The following is a 21,435-nucleotide window of genomic DNA, read 5'->3' as shown; positions in this document are numbered from 1 at the left end:
ACACTCGTTTCCCGGGCGGGCTCGCGAGATCAATGATCTATATTCTCCCATGAAAGTTCACGAATTAATATTGCCCTGGCGCGCGCGCGCGCACGCGTCCCGTAAATTATTCCTGGAACAACTCCGGTGACGAATTTTCGAAAGAATCCCGAGCGAAAGTCTATCGATTCGCGGAAGCGCTCGAGAGGAACGCCGACCCGTGTCTATACGGGGTGTCGCAGGAAACACTCTGAGTCGTGAAAAGAGAAGTTCCTGAGGTCTTTCTGAGTAACTTTTTCCTTTAGAAATATTTTCTCCTGGGCGTAGTTTACGATTTATTAACGAAAAATGCGTCAGCTTAGCGCGCCTCTTAATAGTCAGTGTTTTTCGTTACTAAATTATTGACGATGCCTAGCAGAAAATATTAGTAAAGGAAAGAGTCATTTTAAATAACTCAGGAAACCTTAATTTTCAGATTGAGAGCGATTTTGAAGACGCCCTGTAAAACGCGTCCGCAGACGCGCGATTTTTCTCCGTTCCTTTTCCCGGGAACTCACTCCAGCGAGCCTGTAACGCTTAATTGTTTCAACTGTAGTGCAAACGATATACCTTCCACGTGGCCGCGTTGCGCCGGAAGTAGCAGAACGTGTTCTGGAACCAATTGTAGATCTCGTTCAGCGTCAGCTGCTTCTCCGGTGACTCGATGATCGACTGCGAAACAGAAATCAGTAGGCTGAGTAAACGGTGTTCCCATTCGCTATCGCGCGGTCAAACCCGTGTCGAGGCGATACATCGCGGCTCAATTATTCAATCGGCCCGAGAGGCAGAGCCCTTGCGCACAGGTTCACTCACCTGCCGGATCAATGATGCATACGTGAACGGCGGTCTGACGTCTGCGTTCTTGTAAAATTCCCTATTTCGTTGAATCTCTGAAACCGTCAACGATCAGAGTTTATTCCTTTCCGCGGGGTTCGGGGAGGGCGCGAGAGGCTGCGGGGAAACTCGCGGTGCCTCGCCGTAGGGTTGGGTGTTTCTATCGGTGCCATCTCTTTCGCGCGGGGGAACATCCGATTGGCCGATTCACGACAAACAAGCACACAACCTCGGGGACGAGCTAGACGTGGAATTTCGGTTCGAAGAGATGGACAAATTCGGGGGGAGGGGGCAAATGGGTCCGAGCGGTGTCGGATTTTACGCGTTCTCGTTGGCCGAGGGCGGAAGATTCGGCGGATGTTTTTCGACTGCTATGATTGTTGTACCAGAAATTATAATTTCTATTTTTATTGTTATCAACGGAATATGCGAAGACTAAGTTTTAAACAGTTTAAAGTAACACTAAAAAAAGCTCTGCCTTTTTCTAAAAATGGCAGAGCTTTAAAGTACTAAAATTTGGCAGAGGGTTAACTGAACGAATCCGTCGAATCTTTTGCGCCCGATCGAACGATCGCGTCCGGTGTGCATGCTCGGAAAATAAATACACGGGTGTACTCTTAAAAACTAGATCAAAGGGTAAGCGAAAAGCGATCGACGGTGTTCCGGGGATGGGATAGTTGCGGGCACAGTGTTTGTATCCTCGTTAGAGCGATCTTGAACGAGGCGGTATCCCGTCTTGGTGGGTTAGATCTACGAGTGGGAAAGGGTGAAGAAGGGTTCGTCGAGCATGCAAGGGTGCAACCCTCCAAGAAAATCCTTAAAGCCACCAAAGGAGCGTGGAAAGAAGGTTGACAGTACCTTGTTGGACGTCAAGGCCAGCACGCTCCAGCATGTAGGGCAGCCCTACACGGTGGGGAGGGCGGGCAGCACAAGAAATAAGGAAACAACAGAAGCATCGGTAAGAAAGAGGTGAACGAGAGCCGACCGTCGTGTTATAGAAATCGATCGTGGTAGTTTTGCTTTTTTTTTAAGTTTTCTCGTTTCCATTTTCCTTCTTTTTTTTTCGCGCGAGGCGGTCGCGTTTATAATTCGCGGTTATCGCGAAACCGCGTTTCTCTTTGATTTTTCTTGCGCCTTTTGCTCTCTCTACCCAGGACAATGGTCGTCCTACGAGTCGCCAACAAGGTGTCGAACACAGGTAGCACACACGTGAGAGATCGTTATCGCGTGAGCAAATCTGTGCGTGTGGTAGAGCTTACGATAGGAAAAGGCACGAGATCAAGAGAGAGAGAGAGAGAGGACCGTAAAGAGCCATTTGCTACAGGATTTTTCTTCTTGTCGGGGGAGGGAGTCGCGCGGCTCGCGGGAGCGAGCCGGGAAACGCTTCTCTCGATTACAATTTCCATTCCCTTTACGTCATAACGTCACCGTCCGGCGAAATTATGTTGTGCAGCCCACGCGGCGAGCGTTTCACGGATCGCCCCGTCTCACCCCCGACAGAATTCTTGGTTTAATCGTTACCTTCGTTAATATCTATTCCAGATCTATCGACGGCTACTCTGCGCCTTACAGTGCCCTCGTCATACAGTCCTACGAATAGTATTCAATCTCTGAATTGTCTTTCGTTTCACCTTCCCCGCGACGTTAATCCAGCCTTTCTTTTCGTACCCGTCGTCGCGAAACCACTCATCATCCCAAATATATCAAAATTCTCTGTAACCTTCTGTTAATTTAATCGTCGACCCGGATCGAACCATTCTCCCTGGCGCAGGCAAAACGTAAGATACTCCTCGCAAAATCCAAAGATCGTTTCACTGACCACGCTCGCGCGCTTGATTATACCCGCACTGCGTTCGACCCAAAACCCGTCGACCTTTGAACAACTGTAACTCGGTAAGAAAAAATCGTGGGAGACTCTACCTTGGCTCATTTTAAAGAGAAAACATCCCTCTAAAACACTGTAACAAGAGAAATTGGAAGAAAAATTTTTTCAAGTCTATACAATTTATTAAATTCCAAAAATACGTGGAAACTTTGAACAAGAAGTGTCCTCGGTTTCAAGCGCTGTTTTAGGATAAAGAAAAATCTCTGATAAAATCGAGGTAAGAGGTGTTAAAGTAGAAGCTTCGCGCTTTAAAATGAGTCGACGTGGGTTGCCTTACGATTTTTTCTCGCCGAGTTACACGCGTTCAAAGATCGACCATTTCTCGGTCCCGGCAGTGCTCCCAGTTTCGCAGCCGAGCGTACATCATCGATAATCCTGTTGCCCGTAGGATACTGACCGGAAACACGGAGAGATTCGCGAATAGCTGTGTTGGAGTCTTACCTCCGGCCATGGAGAGCGCGGACTTGTCACTGATTCGCCGCCTGATGGGCCCTGGAATGCTGGGCAGCGTCGGCATCGTGGGCATGCTACCAGGCATGTTCGGCAGCGGCGGCATTCCGGACATGTTCGACATGTTCGGGATGGGCGGCATCGGCGCGCCGGCGGGCGGCGGCAGCTGTCCACCTGCCGGCGACCTCACCGCCGAGACCAGCGCCGACATCGAGACCGGGGACACTTGGGAGACGCTGAAGTTCGGCGGCGGCTGGCTCATCAACGCCGTCGAGAGATTTAACTTTGGTATACTCGAGCCGGTCTGAAAAATCACAGTTTTACTCGGACCGCCGCGAACATGATCTCGCCGCGCCGCGCGGAACTTTATGCTAATGCCCGGGCTTTTTTTACGACCGATCGATGAAAAAAAGAAAACTGCAATTAGATGGAAGTTCCCAGCTCGGATCAACGATTTTGCTGCGCGGAGAGCGACGAGAATTTCACGCAGAGTTCCCGAAACTTTGCTTACACGAATTCTATTTATTGGATCGAAATTTTGGGACCGATGAACTATTATCTGAACACCAAAGATTTAAGAGTAAACCTACCTGAAAGTACCTAACTCCAATGAGCACTCGATGTTCTATGGAACAATTCATTTTGACCATCTCCTTGGGTTCAGTATTAAATATAATAATAAGAAACTATAAACTTGTCTCCCAGTGAGTTCACACAACTGGAGCTCCACTTACTAATAATCGTTACTAATAACGTTACTAATAATCAAGACCGAACACAGTAGGGTAACACAGGTACCATCGTTCCGCAGATTTTTCTCAAGGAAAACCATTCTCGGATTTTATTATAACCAGTAGCACAGCGTGCAAGGCAGGAAACGAGGGTGGTTACAACCGCACCGTGGCTCCATTGTTTCAGCGACTCGTCAATTGTCTCGCGGTTTCCAGCGGGAATCCAGGCACGCTTACAACCGACTACAACGCGGCTACGTTTCCATTAATGAGTCTAATACGTTGCCATTTAAATATTCATACGGTCTCCATCGAATATTTCAGCGGACCGGTTCTCAATATCAGAGATGATCCGACCTCTCCGCGGCCGGCGCTGCTCCCTTTCGCGTTAAAATAATTAAGTCGGCCAAGGGTGGAGAGAAACCGAGAAAAAGCGAGCGAGAGAGAGAGGGAGAGAGAGAGAGAGAGAGAGAGAGAGAGAGAGAGAGCAGCGACCGCGGAGGGCTAATGCGATATTGGTATTCTCCGACTGCCGGACTTGTTAGAGGTTTTAATTAAGGCGATATAAAATCAACGAGGACCCGATGAATTATTAATGCGAACTTTATGTATAAATTAGCGGAGCGACTCGGCGGCGCGTTAAAACTGAAACTGGCGTTGTTGTTAGCCGCGGGGAGACTCGTAAAATTTCACCCGGGCCGCGGCCGTGGAAATCCGGCTTTACGACTCGACCGCGTTCCTCCTACCCAGAAGAGTTTACAGCGCGACAGTGATCGTTAGGATCGTTTTTCCGGATCCTGGCAACGCGGCAACCCATTCGACCGCTTCGGAACTATCGCCGCGCGATTATTGCTCCCATATCGTGTCTGACATATTGGCTGGGCCGAGTAACTTCCGGTCGGCCAACTTTTCACGGCTGTATCTACGTGGGACGCGTTTTCTATCTTCTGCAGACTAGTGCTAGGGTTTATTAATCCTTTCGCGTTGATTAGCTACGTTCTTTGGCTATGAAGAGCAGCGGAGGTCAGAGATTAGGCCATTGGCTAGCTGATAATATGGTTCTTTTATTTTATGCAGATAGTGTTCTGGGGGTCGAAATTAGGCTGCGGCTATAGTGATAATTGTACAAGGATTTTCTTGTACTTCTATTTACCATAGAATAACTGAGAATAGCAGTATTAATTGTTGAATCTTGTTCACTGGTTAAACGAGAACCATTTATTAGACAATTAAGCATGGAGCAGTCTATTTATCGCTAATCTTATATTACCCTGTAGCACACTCTATAGTATTATCAATTATTAAAGTGAGTTATTGAAGTTAAGGTATACGTATATCTTTAAGAAGAATTATAATTATTAAAAACTTGACTCCAACGTGCTCGCGCAGAGAAAAGAATAGACCTTAACTTTGCTATGCCAGTGCTGTATAGATTAAAAAATTCAGTCGTGATTGAGAGGTTAATCTGAAACGCAGTGCTGTAACCGGTGCAGGCAACAATATGGTCTATTGAATTTAGTAAACGTAAAGCAAAGACTCACCGACGACTCGGACGACTTCGGTGGTTCCGGCGAGGCCATCTGCTTCGCCACGTGCAAATGGTGCATCATGGCGGTGAGCCGGTCCCGCTCCTTCTGCAACTGGATCTCCAGCTGGGAGACAACCTGCATCTGAACCCTGGCCTGCGCCGTCGATCGGTCGTCCAGCGTGTGCTCGGTGTTCAAGTGCCTGGGGAAGATCGGGAATACAGTTGTAGCAACGTGACTCGCCGGATGCTCCCGCGAAAGAAGGGGACGAAGAAATCACCGCGAGTGAAATCGTTCTCCCTCCTCTTCTTCCGGCTGATGAAATTATGTCCCAAACAATTCCCGGACGTTTATCGCGGAGTCAAAGCTACACGATATTAACGTCGGGGGAGTGGGGCGGGGGTGCGCGGGTCTCACCCTCGCAAATTCGGGGGACACCGTAGAAAAAAAAAAGAGTGGAGAGGCGGAGGCGGCAACAAGATTCGGTATTTAAGAATTTCCGTAATCCTTCTTCGTCGCCGACGGAACGGACCCCGGTGGTGTCCCTGTATCGCCGAGGGTGGAGAAAGAGGGTGAAGAAAGCGGCGCCGAGAGGGGGGGGGGGGGGGGGGGGAGGAGGGTGCGGCTGGTTAAGACCAAGAACACGGGAACGTCTAGGGAAAGCGGGGAGGAGGCTGGGGGAGCGGGGATTAGGACCGAGAGGCATAACGACGCGGTCGAATGTCGTGAATATTAATGAGACAAAGGTAATTAGCGTTCTCCTTTTTTTTTTGCCCCCCCTCCAGTTCGGTCCTTTTTTTTTAAGTAACGGCTTGTTTGAGGGAGTTCGCGGCGGCAAGCTGCGTGATTACTAGGGATTGCCGAGGGAACCCGAGGCCGGGGACGCCGGCAAGCTGCTGGCTCGAAACTGATGGAAAAGGTGCCGGATGTCAATGAGATACGCTGACTCCGGCGATTTTTCTACGCTTCCTCCTCGCCTCCCCCCCCCCCCCCCCCCCCCTTCCTCCTCCCCCCCCCCCCCCCCCCCCCGTCCGCGACGCTCCCCGTCTAACTCATTCGAACCGACGGAATTGCCGACTTTATGTTTCCCGGGCTCAGCTACCGTCGTCGACACCAAGGCGAGATCCCTCCGCCTCCGCCACGGATTTACCTACATTCTCGGTTTTCACGGGGCCGTAGACGAATCAGGCGGGAGACGCTGGCTAGACGCCGGCACGTAATCGACCGTGCGACCGCGGCGGACGATGATTTAGTGAAAGTATGGCGGACTCACTTAAGGAATGCTTGATAGTCGTCACAGATTACTTCACAGCCCGGCCACTTGCAGACCCCATGACCGTAGAGGGGGTGGGTCTTGTCGTTCGAGGACACGTCCAACGGTTTCTCGTCCAGCGGAGTGGTGCCGTTCATCTCCGACCGGCGACTCGACACTGTCGAATTCAGAAATCCTGCGATAGTCCGAAAACCAGCGACGTGTTCGCATATAGGTAAGAAGTCAGAACGTAGAGGGACAGTCACGCGCCGGGACAATATAGGAAACGGGCGTCAACATCGCCGAAACCGTACAAGTTGTGGCGCGCCCGGTGGATCGGTTCACAGAGTTGTCTTACCGTTCAGTCCGCTCCCGGGCTTCGAGACGTTGGAATTCTGGTGGGATTCCGGGACTTCCGGCGGTTCCGTCTTCCATATCGGCAGACCCTCGCCCGCTTGCAGACCTGTGCGGAATTTTCAACGGGTTCAGTCACTGTACAGCCGTGCCTCTATTCGCTTAAATCGAACCGGCGAACTTTAGGGTGCGCGATTAAACGTTGAGACAATCAATGTCGCTAGAACTAACGTGTACGGTTGTCGATCTATATGATTAACCATTTTTCTAAATAATTAGTAAATACAAGATAACTAATTTAAATATATAGAGAAAGCCTCCACGATCTTTCTTCTTCATAGTGATTGACTACTGAGTTACCAGCACGATATAAAGGCAATTATTACGTCTTTTATTTTAACTGTAATTTAGCCAAAAATTTTAAAACCAAAGATTTGGCGCAAAATTCTAAAAACTTAAAAGCCAAAAATTTGGTATAAAACTTTGATATATTACTAAAATTAAAACTTCATAATTAACAATATTATATGAATTATATCTATCCACACCTTCAATAATTAATAATTTTTATATAGAGAACCAAGATTGCTTCGTTTTATCAACAGAAAAGGAAGCGATTCGAATCAACGAAATTGCCTTCATCGAAACACTCAAACAATCAAACCACCGAGAATTAAAGACTTGTCACGTTGTCCCGCAGTTGATAATTTATCTTCGGACTCGCGTGTACCTCGTCGGTGGAAAAATAGCGGTTGTTCCACGGTCTCTCGTGAAACGTTTAACACAGCCGGGCGAGTAATAGTAGAGAGACACGGGGCGCGGAATTGCGGCAGGCAGGCGTATTCAGGACTTTGTTTCTCGGGCGAAAAAGGTAAACGAGGCAACGAGAAGAGGAATCAAGAGCGCGTTAAAGGGTGGAGGAGGAGGAGGAGGAGGAGGAGGAGGCAGGGAAAACGATGGGCAAGTTTGTTTCACGCGTGAGTTTTTGAATCCGAAGTACTCGAGGCACAGTCCTCTCTCTCTTCTCCCCGTCGCTTTTCCAGCCCTGCCCCTATTATTCCACCGTTTCTCCTCCTCGCTCTCTTCCCGCGTCGCCGCCGCCACCGCGCCAGAAAGAAAAACATCGCCGGGACGAGAGAGGATCCGACGCAAACCGAAACACTTCCACGTGGAAACTTTCGCCCAGGGTGAAGTGGAAAATGAGAAAGCGGGAGGGCGGGGGTTGGACGGCGTCGAGGAAGAAAGGGAGGACTCGTGCCGCGAGAATGGGCGCGTTAGACAGAGCACGGAATCAAGAGCGCGCCGCTCATTCGACGGTGCGAGCTACTTCAAACAGCTTCAATTTATCTCGCGGCGGTTTCGCGAAAACAATTTTTAGCGAACCGCAGGCGTCCTGTATCTGGTATGTGGATTTAAAATGCGCCGAATTAGGTGACTGGAATAGATTTGATAATATACGTCGATGCTTGTCGCTCTGATGAGCAGAGTTAGGTATTGCTCGCATTTTTAATTATTAATATATAATTAAATAATTGTTTATCCAACAGATTTCTACGTTCACCAGTATCCCTGTCGCTTGACAAGGAACCTCGAGCCTGATCTTACCAAAATCGATCAAATACCTGAAGAAGGGTTGTGTCCCTGCAGACCCAATCCCTGCTGGAGAAGGTACTGGCTCTGCGTGATCTGCAGTTGCTGGATCAGACGTTGCTGTTGCAGCGCCAGTTGCTGAAGCGGACCGGAGGCCTTCTTCTTGTCGGCGGTTTGCAACAGATGCGTCTGCTGGATGACGTTCAGCTGCAGCTGCTCGTGTAGCTGCTGTATCGCCTGTTCCAGCTTCTTCCTGCCCAGCTCCGCGAACTGGTGTTGATGCTGCAACAAATCCGCCGCGATAAATGGCAGTCGGACTTTGGCCGCGGATCGTCGAAGCAGGAAAGCCCGAAGCGGGAAGAAGGAAGACGGAGGGTCGAAGTTGCATCCCGGCGAATAAATCACGGGAGACAGATAATTCCCGTGAAGGGGGAGACAGAGGGCAGTTGATGGGTACCCCGAAGACAAACAACGAGACACGGCCGCCTGATGGCGATGCTTAATTGCTTACTTCGTCCCGTTGCAACCCCACCGCCATGAATTCTTCCCGTCTTCCCCGAGCCTCGAGGATATTTTAAAACAAACCCCCCGAGATAGAGAGCCCCGACCCGCCCGCCGCCCCTCTTTTATCATATTGCACTATAAACAAGAACTGTCGCGATTAATGAGCCGGAACCGCGACGCTGATGAGAAATTGTTGCCACGGACACGTCTTGGTTACGCCGCAGCTACGAATTTCGTGGAAAACAATACCCGCCGGGCAAATAGAAATGAAAAAGAGAAAAGTGTAGCGTGGAACGTTAGATTCTCGGTAATTGCGATCGTGTTTCGCGCGAGCACGGCGATAATTTCCACGAGTGGACTGTTTCAATTTGCGGAGCAAAGGAGACCCCGGCCACGCCGCTAAATAAATATTTGACACCTCTATCGATGCTATCGAGCCTGTGTGCGAACCGGCGATACGTATTTGCGTTAAGATGTCCTTTGTGCTGTTTACGGGTTACCTGTTCCTGGTAAGAATACGGGCGTGCAAAGAACTCGGCCCGGAAAAATGGCAACGTCCTTCTCTACGGTATGCTTCGCTCGATACTCTGTGTTCGACGATGTGTTAGAACTCTAATTCGATGCCATTAGCGTCTGCTCTTTTTTTTAAAGCGATCTTAAAGGGTTATAAGACAGAGTGAAAGAATATATGATTGGTCTCTTAAAATCAAAGATCTCTCATTTAGATCTAAATAATCCGTCGAATTATTTAAATACTAACAAGAAAATACTGACTAAGAAATTTTAGTAGCAGTTTCAAAAATCATTCGAGCAGAGGGTAGAAAATAAATTCGTAGGATCTTTTCGACAAAACTCCGAGGAGTACTCTGTTCGATATTTCGACCAACGTAGCTCGCGCTAGGAAATTTTTGAGACCGTTCCAGAAATTATTTGGACAGCGGATAGCATAGAAAATCGTAGGTCCTCGTTGGTAAAACACCGGGGGGAAACGATAAAATATTTGAACTGCTCAACATTCCTGTCGGCGAAGCGGAAGGAGAGCATCGCCGTCTAAAAGTGTCCCCGGGTAGAAGATGCTCCAGTGTTTGCCCACTTGCCGGCAAGAAAGACGGGAACAGCACGGTTTTTATAATTAAAATTATCAATGGTCAAGGGAGAGAACGCTGATGGAACGCTGTTTACCCGGGCAAGTGTTTGCCGGATGTTTAACTATGCAATGATGCAATGCTTGCTCGATAAAAAGGACAAACTCCCGCTAATGTAGTTTGAAGAACCCGGGCAACAATGAGCTCTCGCCCGGAAACGCCCCCGAAACCCGAGATTCCGGCCGATGTCGTCGCCGTCACAATGGAGATACGGATGAATGGAATACTCACGTCTTTTAGGGACGAGAAGTAGCCGAATCGGTCCTGGTTCGAAGCGTGCTCCGACGACGAGTCCTGCAACAATGGGAAACTCGATGTTGGTACGCGTTGCTTCGACTTACGAACGAGAACTTTAAACATCTGACTCGGCCGTGCGAGTGTGTAGGTGCTATAGTTTCGCTGTGAAACGTGTCGTTTGTATTGATGTACCCATACGTGAGTGACAGAATTTCTTAGATTAAAAAGTTGACACTAAAATCACCGAAGTCTAAAATCGCCTACCAAGTGTCGATAAAGTTACAAGTAAGTGTTTTATAAAAGTTACAAGATTGCAAGATTTTTGTTGGCACAAGGAGGCATTGTCCGATTAAATGTCAAACTAATATAATAAAATTGACGATAAGATTTGCACAATGGATGCAGTCATTTTCATGGAAAAGAAAGTATATTACAAAGAGGGATGTCTATGTCGAAGAGGGTGAGTTTACCTGATGATGTTGCTGCTGCTGCTGCTGCTGCTGCTGCAGGTACAGCGTGTGCTGCTGCATGAAGGACTGTAGCTGGGTGGGGCTGAGGATGTGTTGCTGCAGGAGCTGTTGCATCTGATGGATGCCGCTCGCCGGGCTCAGCATCATCTGCGATGGATTCTGCGAGGGTGGTGCCCCTGGCGGCCCCCCAGGCGGAGGACCCTGCGACGGATTCGGTGGGGAGCCCCTCTGCGGGGCCTGCGGACTCTGATGGGGACTCGGTTGGGGACCAGGCGGCCCGGAACTCGGCTGTTGCGATTGCTGCGTGATGATTGGCTGCTTTTGCTGGGTCATGGGTGCTGTTGTCACTGCGTGCCCAGCGGGACTGAGCTTCCCATTGCTCTGGTACTCGATCTTGAGCTCTTGCTGCTGCTGCTGCTGTTGTTGCTGCTGTTGCTGTTGCTGCTGATCGGTCAGACTACCGCCTAACTCGTTGCCTCGGACGTTCTCGCGGCTACGAACCGACAGCCGGTCCCGTTCCCGATTCTCGCGGTCCCTCGACGAGGGAACACTGTCCCGTGGTTGCTGTTGCTGCTGCTTCAGGGCTGCAAACAGCGAAGTTGCCTGCAATACGAAAATGGAGATCGAGAGCTCGGTCAAAGACGGTTTGCGAGCTGCGTGTCGGGGGTGATCGGGGACTGCGATTTACATGGAGAACCGACTAAACACCGAGCAGCATAACTTCTAGCTGCTTCACAGCTCGTTTCATCGTAAAACATTTTCTATTCCTATCCAAACTCTGATATATTAAAAAAAATAGGTGTGTCGCCAAAGTTATGCAGCTCGGCGTATTTTCGAAAGCAAGTGGAGGTTGAGCTCTCTTCCACGTTAGAACGTTCCGCTTCCTCGCTATCTTCTCACCTCGCTTCATTACGCGGCCGAGAATCGATTAAAACTCCCACTCCACTCGGCAGGAGATAAAGGAGTTTCTGTTTTGGCGACCGCGGCGCCGCTTGTACAAAGTCGAAACGCGAGATAACAAGGGGTGGAGGAGGGGAGGGGGAGGGGCCGCCGCCGCCCGCGAGCGAAGAAGGCGGGCGAGAGACCGAAAAGAGGGAAGAACAGGCCCCCGGCGGAATATTCATGATATAAATGCCGTGTAATGTGCTCGCGTTAAACTTCCAAGCGTATTTTGAGCAATATTGATCTTATCTAATGGTATTCGAGCCCCGAGACGACTCCGGCTATCCTCTCCGTCATCATTGGCTGGGACCGGCTCCGCCAACCGAGGCTCGAACGAGGAAGGAGGAGCTCTCTCTCTCTCTCTCTCGCCTGTTGTCTGAATGACGTCGGCTCGAGTCTCCGCCTTTGTTGTTTACGCAGCGGGATTTGTTTTATTAAGTTCTATCATCAAGTAGATTGCCGAGCGCAAAGCCGGAAGGCGGCAACCCGCTCTTCCGCCCTGTCTTTCAACACCCGGACCGAACTTTCCCCCCTCCCTCCCGCCGCTGTGAAACTATCGGATCCGTTCCGCGACTTTTTGCCCCGCGCGGTTTACTTTGATCCTTTGTCTTTGTTAATGGAACGTCCTCTCTGCCTGGGAACGGATATCAATCGTCGTTACCGATGGCGAATCTTTGTTCGATCACCGACGGTGTTCTCGCGAGCTCCTAAGATGACTAAGACCGCGGATCTACGCGCGAAATAAAAGCATCGATCGCGGTAAACAGGAAACGCGGAGACGTTCGCCGTCGCGGAAGAAACGATCCGCTTCCGCAGCAAGGAACGCGTTTCGGTTATTCGAACTCTGTTCCTTGAATTATAAACTATTCCCGGTTCTGCCAGAATTTCCATCGCGGCTAATAGAATTTAGAACAGTCTCATCAATTAATTCCGGACGAGACACTTTGCTCGAAGTGTTCGCAGCTCTTCTCCGGCGATACTGATCCGATTTTGGTGCGGTGAAACGGTAACGGTGCTGCATCGACGGTGGCAGAAACAACGCCGGCGTTTTATCTCTTGGCAAGCGTGAAACTTGGTCGAGTAATTTCATCGATGGGGGGGAGAAGATCGTGGGTCCGACGCGAGCGTTGCAATTCGGTCAGAAAAATTTCGACGGTGGAGAGTGCCATTGTACAGGGACGAAACGGAGCAATTCGATGCGATCCGTTGGCGTCGCGCTCGAGAGCCGCGGTAAAACCGAGTCGTTTTCCGTGGGGTTACGGTGTTTGCCGGAACGACGTTGTTTGTAAAATTGTCCGGGACCAGTTTTTGATTCCTCGAAACGGAGTGCCGTCGCGCGGGCTGCTTAGAATGCCCGTTTCATGATGGCGTTTCCTCGACTCGTCGCCGCGCGGAAGAGCGACAATTTCCAGCGAAGCGGACGGGACGCGCGGCGAATCCTCAAAAACCGCGTCGCGAGCGATCGAAGGTCGCCGACGCGCCGCGACGTCCTGGACCACACGCGCGCGGATCGCGTCGCGACGCCCGGCGACGCAACGGCACGGAGGACGGGGTCTCTTTCGTCGGAGATAAATTTAAAACCCGCTCGCCGCGTCCTCGACCCGCGATTGTTTCTGCCGAGCGTGGAAACCCTGCCTCCGTCGTTCTCTTTTTCTCTCGCTCTCTGACGGCGGGTGGAGCGGGCCTTATGCTAATCTTATTTGTGTACGATTACGTATGTTTATAACATGCAAAGAAAGTACCGGCGGCCGAGCCCGTTATCAGTGTTTAGTCAGGAGCGGAGCGTGGCGTTTCGTCTTGGAAGTTCGACGCAGCGCCGAGCGGAAAGGAAAAAACGCGCCGTGGAAAAACAGAGCGGAAACCGCCGCTTTGCGACGCGATGGGAAACGTATCGGTGCCCTCGCTTTTCCATTCCGGAAACCGCACTGTCCCGTACTTTTTCCATCGGGGACTGTATCCTCGCGTTGTCGCGGTGGCATGGTTACAAAATTCTGTAATAATTTACTGGGATACTTGCAATGTTAATTCTATAGAATTTGTACTTGCAGCAAAGTGACAGGCTTTGTGAGTACCATTGAAAGGTTGCTTGTTTCAGCTATGCTCCATATCGAAGTTTTTTTAGTGTACCATGTCAGGGTTAATTTGTCTATCACCTCCACGGATTTTAGGTTTGTGACAGAAGGTTCGTCGCGTTGGAATGGTTACAAAATTCTGTAATAATTTACTGGGATACTTGCAATGTTAATTCTCTAGAATTTGTACTTGTAACAAAGTGGCCGGCTTTGTGGGTACCATGGAAAGGTTGCTTGTCTTCTGCGATAATCCAGATCGAATTCTTCAGTGTACCACGTCATGGTTAATTTATCTTTCACCTCCACGGATTTTAGGTTTGCGACAGAAGGTTTCGGTGAACTCGCTGAGTTTCCTCTGAACAGATATCAATGCGTGGTAATTCCGAAGCGATCCTGGAGCACCGAAGACGCCGATGGCCGGCGAGAATGGTACCGAGTGCTTCCGGGGCGCTGGAAGGAGCGCCTCGAGGGCCCTGTCCGCCTTGGGCAAAAAAACAATAAGGCGGGTTTCCGAAGGGACCGTTTGCTCAGCGAAATTAATGGAAAGCAACGATCGGCAAGGAGTTTTAATCCACTTTAGCCAGACAGGCCGGCACGCCGGGCTAGATCGCGATCCTTTAATTCGCTAATTAATACCGAGTCTGTCTCCGCTGAATATTCCGTACCCCCTCCCTCCATCTCTCTCTCTATCTCTCTACAACTCCCTGTTCCACTCCCACCGCCACCCTCCGTGTGTCTCGTTGCCTCCGTTTCGACGAAAGAAACGAAGAATCTTGAACGCCCAAAGCCGCGCGGTGTCGGCCGAAAGGGGTGGAAAAATCGCGGAACCTCGAGGGGCGGGTTCAGTTCGCCGGGTCTGCGGCTACGGGAAGGTAGGGGGGGGCGGGGGCGGGCGACGACGACGACGATGAAGCCTCGACGTGTGTACACGACCGGGGCCAAAGGAAAAAAATATAAGGGTACGGAAGAATGAAAGTATAAGAGCCGACGTTGAAGGGCCATCGACTACAGATAAGAGGGACTCCTAAGACTCTTTTAAGAAAAGGTTAAATAAAGGTCGGGGTAGCCCCGCGCGCTTGTTGTTGGCTGTTCAGATTCCTTCGACCCCTTTCCGCCCCCGCCCCTTGGCCCCGGTAACGCCACTTATTTGAATCCCGAAGGCTCCTTCGAGTTTTCAGCCCCGGCCGCCGCCGCCGTCGTCGTCTCTACGCCGGTTGCCTCGACGTCGCCGCCGACCGAGCAAGCCTTCATATCTTTTATATATTAGAATTTTCGCCACGCCACCCCCTCCCTCCTCGGGTCCGCTCTCCCCGGCTCCGGGCTCCCCGCCACTCGTTCTGTTTACTGTTTGGATTTATTCCAACCGCCCCCGACCGCCCTGTCTTCGCAAACCTCTGCGCGACTCCGAGAACCACACCGTCGTCGCTGTATATGAGTTCTCTCCGCAGGTTCCCGTCTTTATATTTTCGATTTGCGCCCCTCGCAAACCTCTTCGAGCTTGTTCCGTGGGGCCGCAGACCGATCATTGTCGTCCGGAAGATATAGCTTTCTTGAGAAGCCAAACAGATTCGATGCTGGTCGGACGGACAGCTTTTCAGAAATTGCCGAGTCGTTCGTTCGCGGGACACGCGGTGCTTCTTGGAAATAAGGAACAAATTCTTCTGTTTCTTTAGATCACTTTCGCGGTCACTTTTTTCGAGAACGTCGTGCGAGCTTCTCCAGACGCAGTCTTAATAATCTGGACTTCCAGTGTCTTGGATTTTCTATTATTGAAATATGCATTTGGCTCAAAAAGGCGCATTTACTGACATAACCTGACATAACCAGACATAGTTTTAATAATCTGGATTTCCAGTGTCTTGGATTTTCTATTATTGAAATATGCAATTAGCTCAAAAAGGCGCATTTATCACATATGAACAGAGTTCACTTGCTTCAAAGTAGAAATAAAATTTATTATCTTTTCGTCTTCAATACACAAGTCTTCTTTCTCGTGTAGGAATGCATTTACCCTTCCAAAACGAAAACAGATACCAAAAGTGAAAATGACGTCAATTTTCTCTTCGCAGTCACGTGAAAATGTATTTAAAGATCGATTTACCGGAGTGATGAACCGAATTATTGTTCGTTAAAGGATCACAGCCGGAGATGTGATAACGAACGTAACCGTAAAGTAAATTTTACAACATTGCGGTACATGTTCTGCGATCGCTCGCGTGATCTCGTTGCACGTGTCCGCGAGAAATGCCGTCGGACAATAAACGGAGCCGTAAATATTCGATAGGAAGTAATCGGACTAGGTTGCAGAGAGAGAGAGAGAGAGAGAGAGAGAGAGGCGGCGAGCCGTTCGCCGTCGGTGCGGCGCACGGACGGCCCGGTTGTTTATTTAAATCGGCCGCAGGACGAATCCGGGAGTGTCGAGAATAGCCCGCGGGAGCGGGGAATAATTTGCCTCGATGACGGGGGATCATAGAAACCGATCCGTGGTTCCCCGTTCGGGATACCGGGAAATTCGATTCGGCCGGCGGTTCCGCGCGCCGGATACGCCGCCAGCCAGCCCGAAACCGGCCGGTATATATCGTTAAATTTTAAACTGGTTACGCGCGCCGTTCTCCCCCCGAATGTTTATTTAGCGCCGTTTTATATACGCGGGACACGATGCAACAGAGCCCTGGACACGTCAACCGCCGGACACTTGGTCACGGACCAAGCGCGAGGAACGGCGGAAAACGAGAGACACCGGCAGAGAGATATAGAGAGAACACGCGAAAAAGAGAGAGAAAGAACGAAGAATCGAGAGAGAGAGAGAGAGAACTAGAGAGACAGCACCGCGCGCGGGAGTGAAAAAAGTTCGGCCCTGGGAAAAAATTCGGTGATTTGTTCGCTGTCGATCCGTTTATTCCGCAAATCCGAATCGGATTTACCTTCTAGCTTTTCCCGGTGTTCCATATTGAACGTCCCTTTTCGGTCTGTTAGCCGTGATATTTTCATAGCCGCGACATACTGCATACAGGAAATATTCTATTATGCGTGTATTGATTAAAATTCCCGGCGCGATTCCTCGCGGCCCCTCTGCGCCGCGCGGCTGTGAGCCGAATGTTCGATTGATTTTTAACGTCGTAATATACGATCGAGCGTCGCTGGCCACTGTGTGTCACGATTAATCGGTCAAATGAAACAAAAAAAAAGAACCGAACGGGACAGGGACTTTTTTCCCCGCCCGATGAAATATCGCCGGAGAATTTCAGCCGGGAAGCCAACCGGATACGCGGCCGCTTGTTCCCTTCATTCGATTATTATAATTCACGATCTCCGTCAACAGTTCTCTTCCACCTGTTTCTACTTCCCGAGATACACGTATCCTTGACGCTTTCATTTTTTGTAGTTAAAGTTATATGTTACATGTTAACCCTTTGTACTCGATTGGTGACTCTGAGGCATCGCTGCAATTATTCTGTCATCTGTTAAAATAATTTTTATAGCAACAGAGTTTAATTTTAGAAAAATTGTTAAACACGAAACTGTTGGTATGAATCACAAGAGTTAAATTGGTGTATATAAAATACATTTTGTTACTTAAAATGGAAATACTGTACGCCAGAAAAATTATTTCAAATCCACAGTTAAAATAGCTCGGCATAGAACGTGTTAAAGCGTCTGCCATAGGAAACATTATGTAAAATAAAACTTCATAGATAACAGAAATGTGAATCGAATAGAAATTTCTTTCTTTCGTAGTCTCGATAATTTGAAAATAGTGCAAAAATGCCTCCTTAATATTTTTCAAATATTTTCATGCATTTAGATTTCATCTACCTAATTTATGACAAATGCATAAAAGTCGCAGTCTAATAATCACTCTAATGAGTGATCAATCATTGATTTATTCTTGGACAAGTATCAAAGTAGTATTTCTCTCCTTCCACCAGCTGTTACGCGTTTCTCGCGGGCGTCGTTCGCAACTAGCGACGGTATAGTCGTCGCGATACCAAAAATCGAGAAGCAGTCCTCGACGGCCGCGGACGGCTTAACGAGTGCTCTGTTTTGTCGCGGCCCGTAAAGCGAAAACGGCGCGGCGGCGGCGGCGGCCGCCGTCGCCACAAAACAAGGGGCCCTCCCCCCCTCGGTGTCGGTGGGTTTGTCATGCCGCGCGTCTCGTTTCGTATTCACGCCGAGGGCCAATCAGAGACGCGTCTCTTTACACCCGCCTCGCCTCCTGTTGACGTTTGTCATAATATTTTAATATTAAATCGCGTTACGGGCGCAGCCATGCGTTCGCATAATCAGACGTTGCTCCCTGGCCGCCGCGCCGTTTATACATGCGGCTGTAAGTCTCTCTCTCCCATCGAGAGAAACAGAGAGAGAGAGAGAGAAAGAGAGAGAGAAGCGTGCGTGTAAGTGTGTTCACACACGGTGCGGGGGAGAGGGGAGCCGAGGAGAGGGACCGAAGGACGCGACACCGGAGTACTCGTCACCCCTCGTCGTTCCACGTGAAATGTGGAATACAAATTACTCCGAAAAGTCCGTGGCCCTCTTGCGGATCTCGCGCGGCGACGCTATGAATTCGCGAATAATTCGGAATTAGGGAAACTACGCTACTCTCTCTCTCCTATCTCTCTCTCTCTTTCTCTTTCGGCGTTGATGAGCGGGGACCAAGGAAACGGAGCTCGCTCGTCGTCCACTATCGGCGACTGTTAAGACGTCGTTAACGGCGCTCGGCAGTCCGGACACGTCCGAAGATTTCGACGACTTCTCTCCCCCCCCGGCCCCTGATCCGACTGATATTCAGTTAAGAAGACAGGAAGAAGGGTGGCTGAACCCTTTGCGCTCGAATATCAGAAGAAACCCTCGCTAATAGCCCCGGAGACCCCGGCGACGGCGCCGATCATGTAGAAGGTCTCCATCGTGGAGAGAGCGCACCCGGCGAACGTTCCTCGATCGGACGGCAACCTCAAGGAATTTTCAATGAGAGGGAACGTTAGGTCCCGTGACATGTGGCCGGGTGGTCTCTCTCTCCTCTCGCCCGATGGAGTTAATAGCGCGGCGTATAAAATTTGTCGGGGGGAGGAGGAGGAGGCGGCGGTGGACAGACAGAGAGTGGCCGAATCGCCGGGCGACTTGACGCTCGAAAAGGATCCTGCAATATTGAGAGGAATTAACGATTCCGGGAACGTCTGCACTGTGCGGGGACTCGCCGGTCGTCCACCGGCTAGGAAGAGGACCATAGAAAAGAGAAAAGGGTGAAGCGCCGGCGGCGGGGTGGGCAGAGTTAGGTTTCCTGGGACGACTCGCTAGCCGGGCTGGATTATTTGGAAAATGGCTAGAACCAGGCGGACCGAATGTCTCTGGGCTCCATCGTTAACGGCCTGTGTACATTATAGATGGTCCCGTGATTGGTTCGTCAGCCTCTCAAAAACTCGAACCCCCCCCTACTCCCCTAATCGTCCGTCTCTTTTCGCCCGGTGTGTGTGTGTGTGTGTTGTTACCTGGCTCGTACGCGCGCCCTCTCCGCAGCTTCATTTCAGCACGGTCCGCTCTGTCTCTGCCCTTCCCCCCCCCCCCCCTCCCCCGGCCACCTCTCTGTCCCGCGCTCCTCTTTTCCCTCTGTCTCTGCGCCGATTGACAATGTACAGAGGCGGCCCCTTTCATGGGTATCAATTAGTAGGGCTCGCCGATGCCCGCACGATCTTCGGCTCTCTCGTTCGCGTCGTTCCCGGGCCCCAGGCGTGTCGATTCGAACGCTCGATCGTGTAAACGGAGACCCCGACCCATTGTCCAGCGAATTTGCCGAAACCCCGGCCGATGGTCTCTCTCTCTCGCGCGCATAACTATTTCCTTCGTAGTTCACTCTTGATCATCCGATCGGCTCGAAGAACTCTTGGAACGGTTTTCTAAACAAGTCTCGGGTGCCAAGCTGGCAGCGAGATGTCAGACTGTTGCCAGATCAGACGAATATTCCCTTGTTAGTCACTGGCGAACACTTTACTTGTTAGTCATTCTTGAATCTCTGCCCTTTTACGCGACAGAGGCGGCAGACCCGTGTACATGCCAATTGGGAAACGGTAGGAGAGATTATTCGGTGTTCGATTACTTAGACCAGCGCTTAGATGCTAAATCTAAATCGTCAAGGCTGCGGATCGCTTGTTGATCGTCGTAGGAAGTCCGTAGGCCGCGTCGGTGACGAAGTTATGATGTAATTGGGGACGATTATCTGCGGCCATGCGACACGAGCAAATGGCGCGTTAGAAGCTATGTCAAGACATAGAGAGATTGTGGAGAGTTTAGGGAAACATGGAGGAAGGTGAAATAATTTAGAGAAATCTGAAACAGTCTGGAGATTAGAAGAATGTAAAATAATTTAGGAGAATTTAAAACTATGCAGAAGAACTTATGCAGTTCTATGCAGATCCTGAAGAACTTAGCGGATCCTACAAGAATTTTAAAAAAATCCAGAGGAACTTAGAAGAACATAAAATAATCTAAAATAACAAGACGATATTTAAAACCTAGAGAGACCTAAACAGGACCTAAAAGAACCTATAAGAACCTAGGAAGACCCAAACAGAATCTAAAAGAACCCATCAGTAGCTGACAAAACCTAGAATAACTTGGAGGCGTTGAAGGCTTTATCAAATCCTAGTATTATCTAAAATAACCCTAACAAAGGCCTGTATAAAGCTAGTAGAAGCTGCTATGGAACTTAATATAACTTGGAAAAAGAATAGCCCGTCCAAGGTATATTTTCTGAAATGGTCGCGGCGATCGCGACGAACCAATGGTACGCGCCGCCTAATTGAGTTTGAAACCACCTGCGCCCGCGTAGCGTCGAGACCGCGAAAGAATAAGCCCCCGGTGAACGAAAGTGGAAACAAAGATTGCCGGGCATTATGCAAGGTAAACGTTGCCGGAAGTGTGTGGTGGCCCTTTCCCTGGTTAGGTGGGTATCCGGCGCTGTCTGTGTGTACAAGAATTAACGCACAGAGGTGGGAGTGTCGCAGCTGGCCAGCGGAGATACAGAAGGTCCGTGCGGGGGTTGTCCAGGGAGCAGCGGCGGCGGCGGCCTCGCTAGCGCGCTGGAGAAAGCCGCGCGGCCGTAGAAAGGGGCGAAGAAGAGGGGCGGAAAATTGGGGAGGCACCGGGAACGAGGAACGGATAACAGAGGAGACCGGGAATAGAGGGTGCATCGGAGAGAGTAATTTCGGTATTCTGCGGGTTTGCTTACATCCACCGGTTCAGCGATTTTCGGTGTGCGAAACGTGGAACCCGCTGTCTCCCCCATCGCGATACAGGAAGCGGCAAGATTTTTTTCGTTTCCTCGTCGTTTGCCACGCTCTATCGAACCGTTTCTCCCACCCCCGTTCGACGGTTCACGGGTCCTGAGCAATTATAAACGGCAAACTGATTAGAGCGGCGGGGAAACCGTTT

The 21,435-nt window shown here is 50.1% G+C and overlaps 1 protein-coding gene across 10 annotated transcripts in view; it reads right to left on the bottom strand.

The window, feature by feature from the left end:
- Positions 1 to 21,435, bottom strand: part of Foxp (forkhead box transcription factor P) — a 294,667-nt gene that overhangs the window by 15,916 nt on the left and 257,316 nt on the right. For 5 of the 10 annotated variants that reach the window (XM_078196985.1, XM_078196986.1, XM_078196993.1 and 2 more), the window contains exons 4-13: positions 10,997 to 11,599; positions 10,521 to 10,583; positions 8,673 to 8,922; positions 7,055 to 7,159; positions 6,718 to 6,892; positions 5,460 to 5,646; positions 3,179 to 3,491; positions 2,374 to 2,442; positions 832 to 908; positions 589 to 690 (exon numbers count right to left, since the gene is read on the bottom strand). In XM_078196985.1, coding sequence (XP_078053111.1) covers positions 589 to 690; positions 832 to 908; positions 2,374 to 2,442; positions 3,179 to 3,491; positions 5,460 to 5,646; positions 6,718 to 6,892; positions 7,055 to 7,159; positions 8,673 to 8,922; positions 10,521 to 10,583; positions 10,997 to 11,599 — 1,944 coding nt within the window. Of the gene's footprint in view, positions 1 to 588; positions 691 to 831; positions 909 to 1,710; positions 1,756 to 2,373; positions 2,443 to 3,178; positions 3,492 to 5,459; positions 5,647 to 6,717; positions 6,893 to 7,054; positions 7,160 to 8,672; positions 8,923 to 10,520; positions 10,584 to 10,996; positions 11,600 to 21,435 lie in introns of all 10 variants that reach the window. The other 5 variants (XM_078196987.1, XM_078196990.1, XM_078196989.1 and 2 more) reach the window with 4 other exon arrangements.

This window comes from Augochlora pura, chromosome 3 (assembly GCF_028453695.1).
Source record: "Augochlora pura isolate Apur16 chromosome 3, APUR_v2.2.1, whole genome shotgun sequence".
Classification (NCBI taxonomy): Eukaryota; Metazoa; Arthropoda; class Insecta; order Hymenoptera; family Halictidae; genus Augochlora; species Augochlora pura.
Note: the sequence above shows the minus strand (reverse complement) of the source record. Positions and strands in the feature narration are given on the sequence as shown.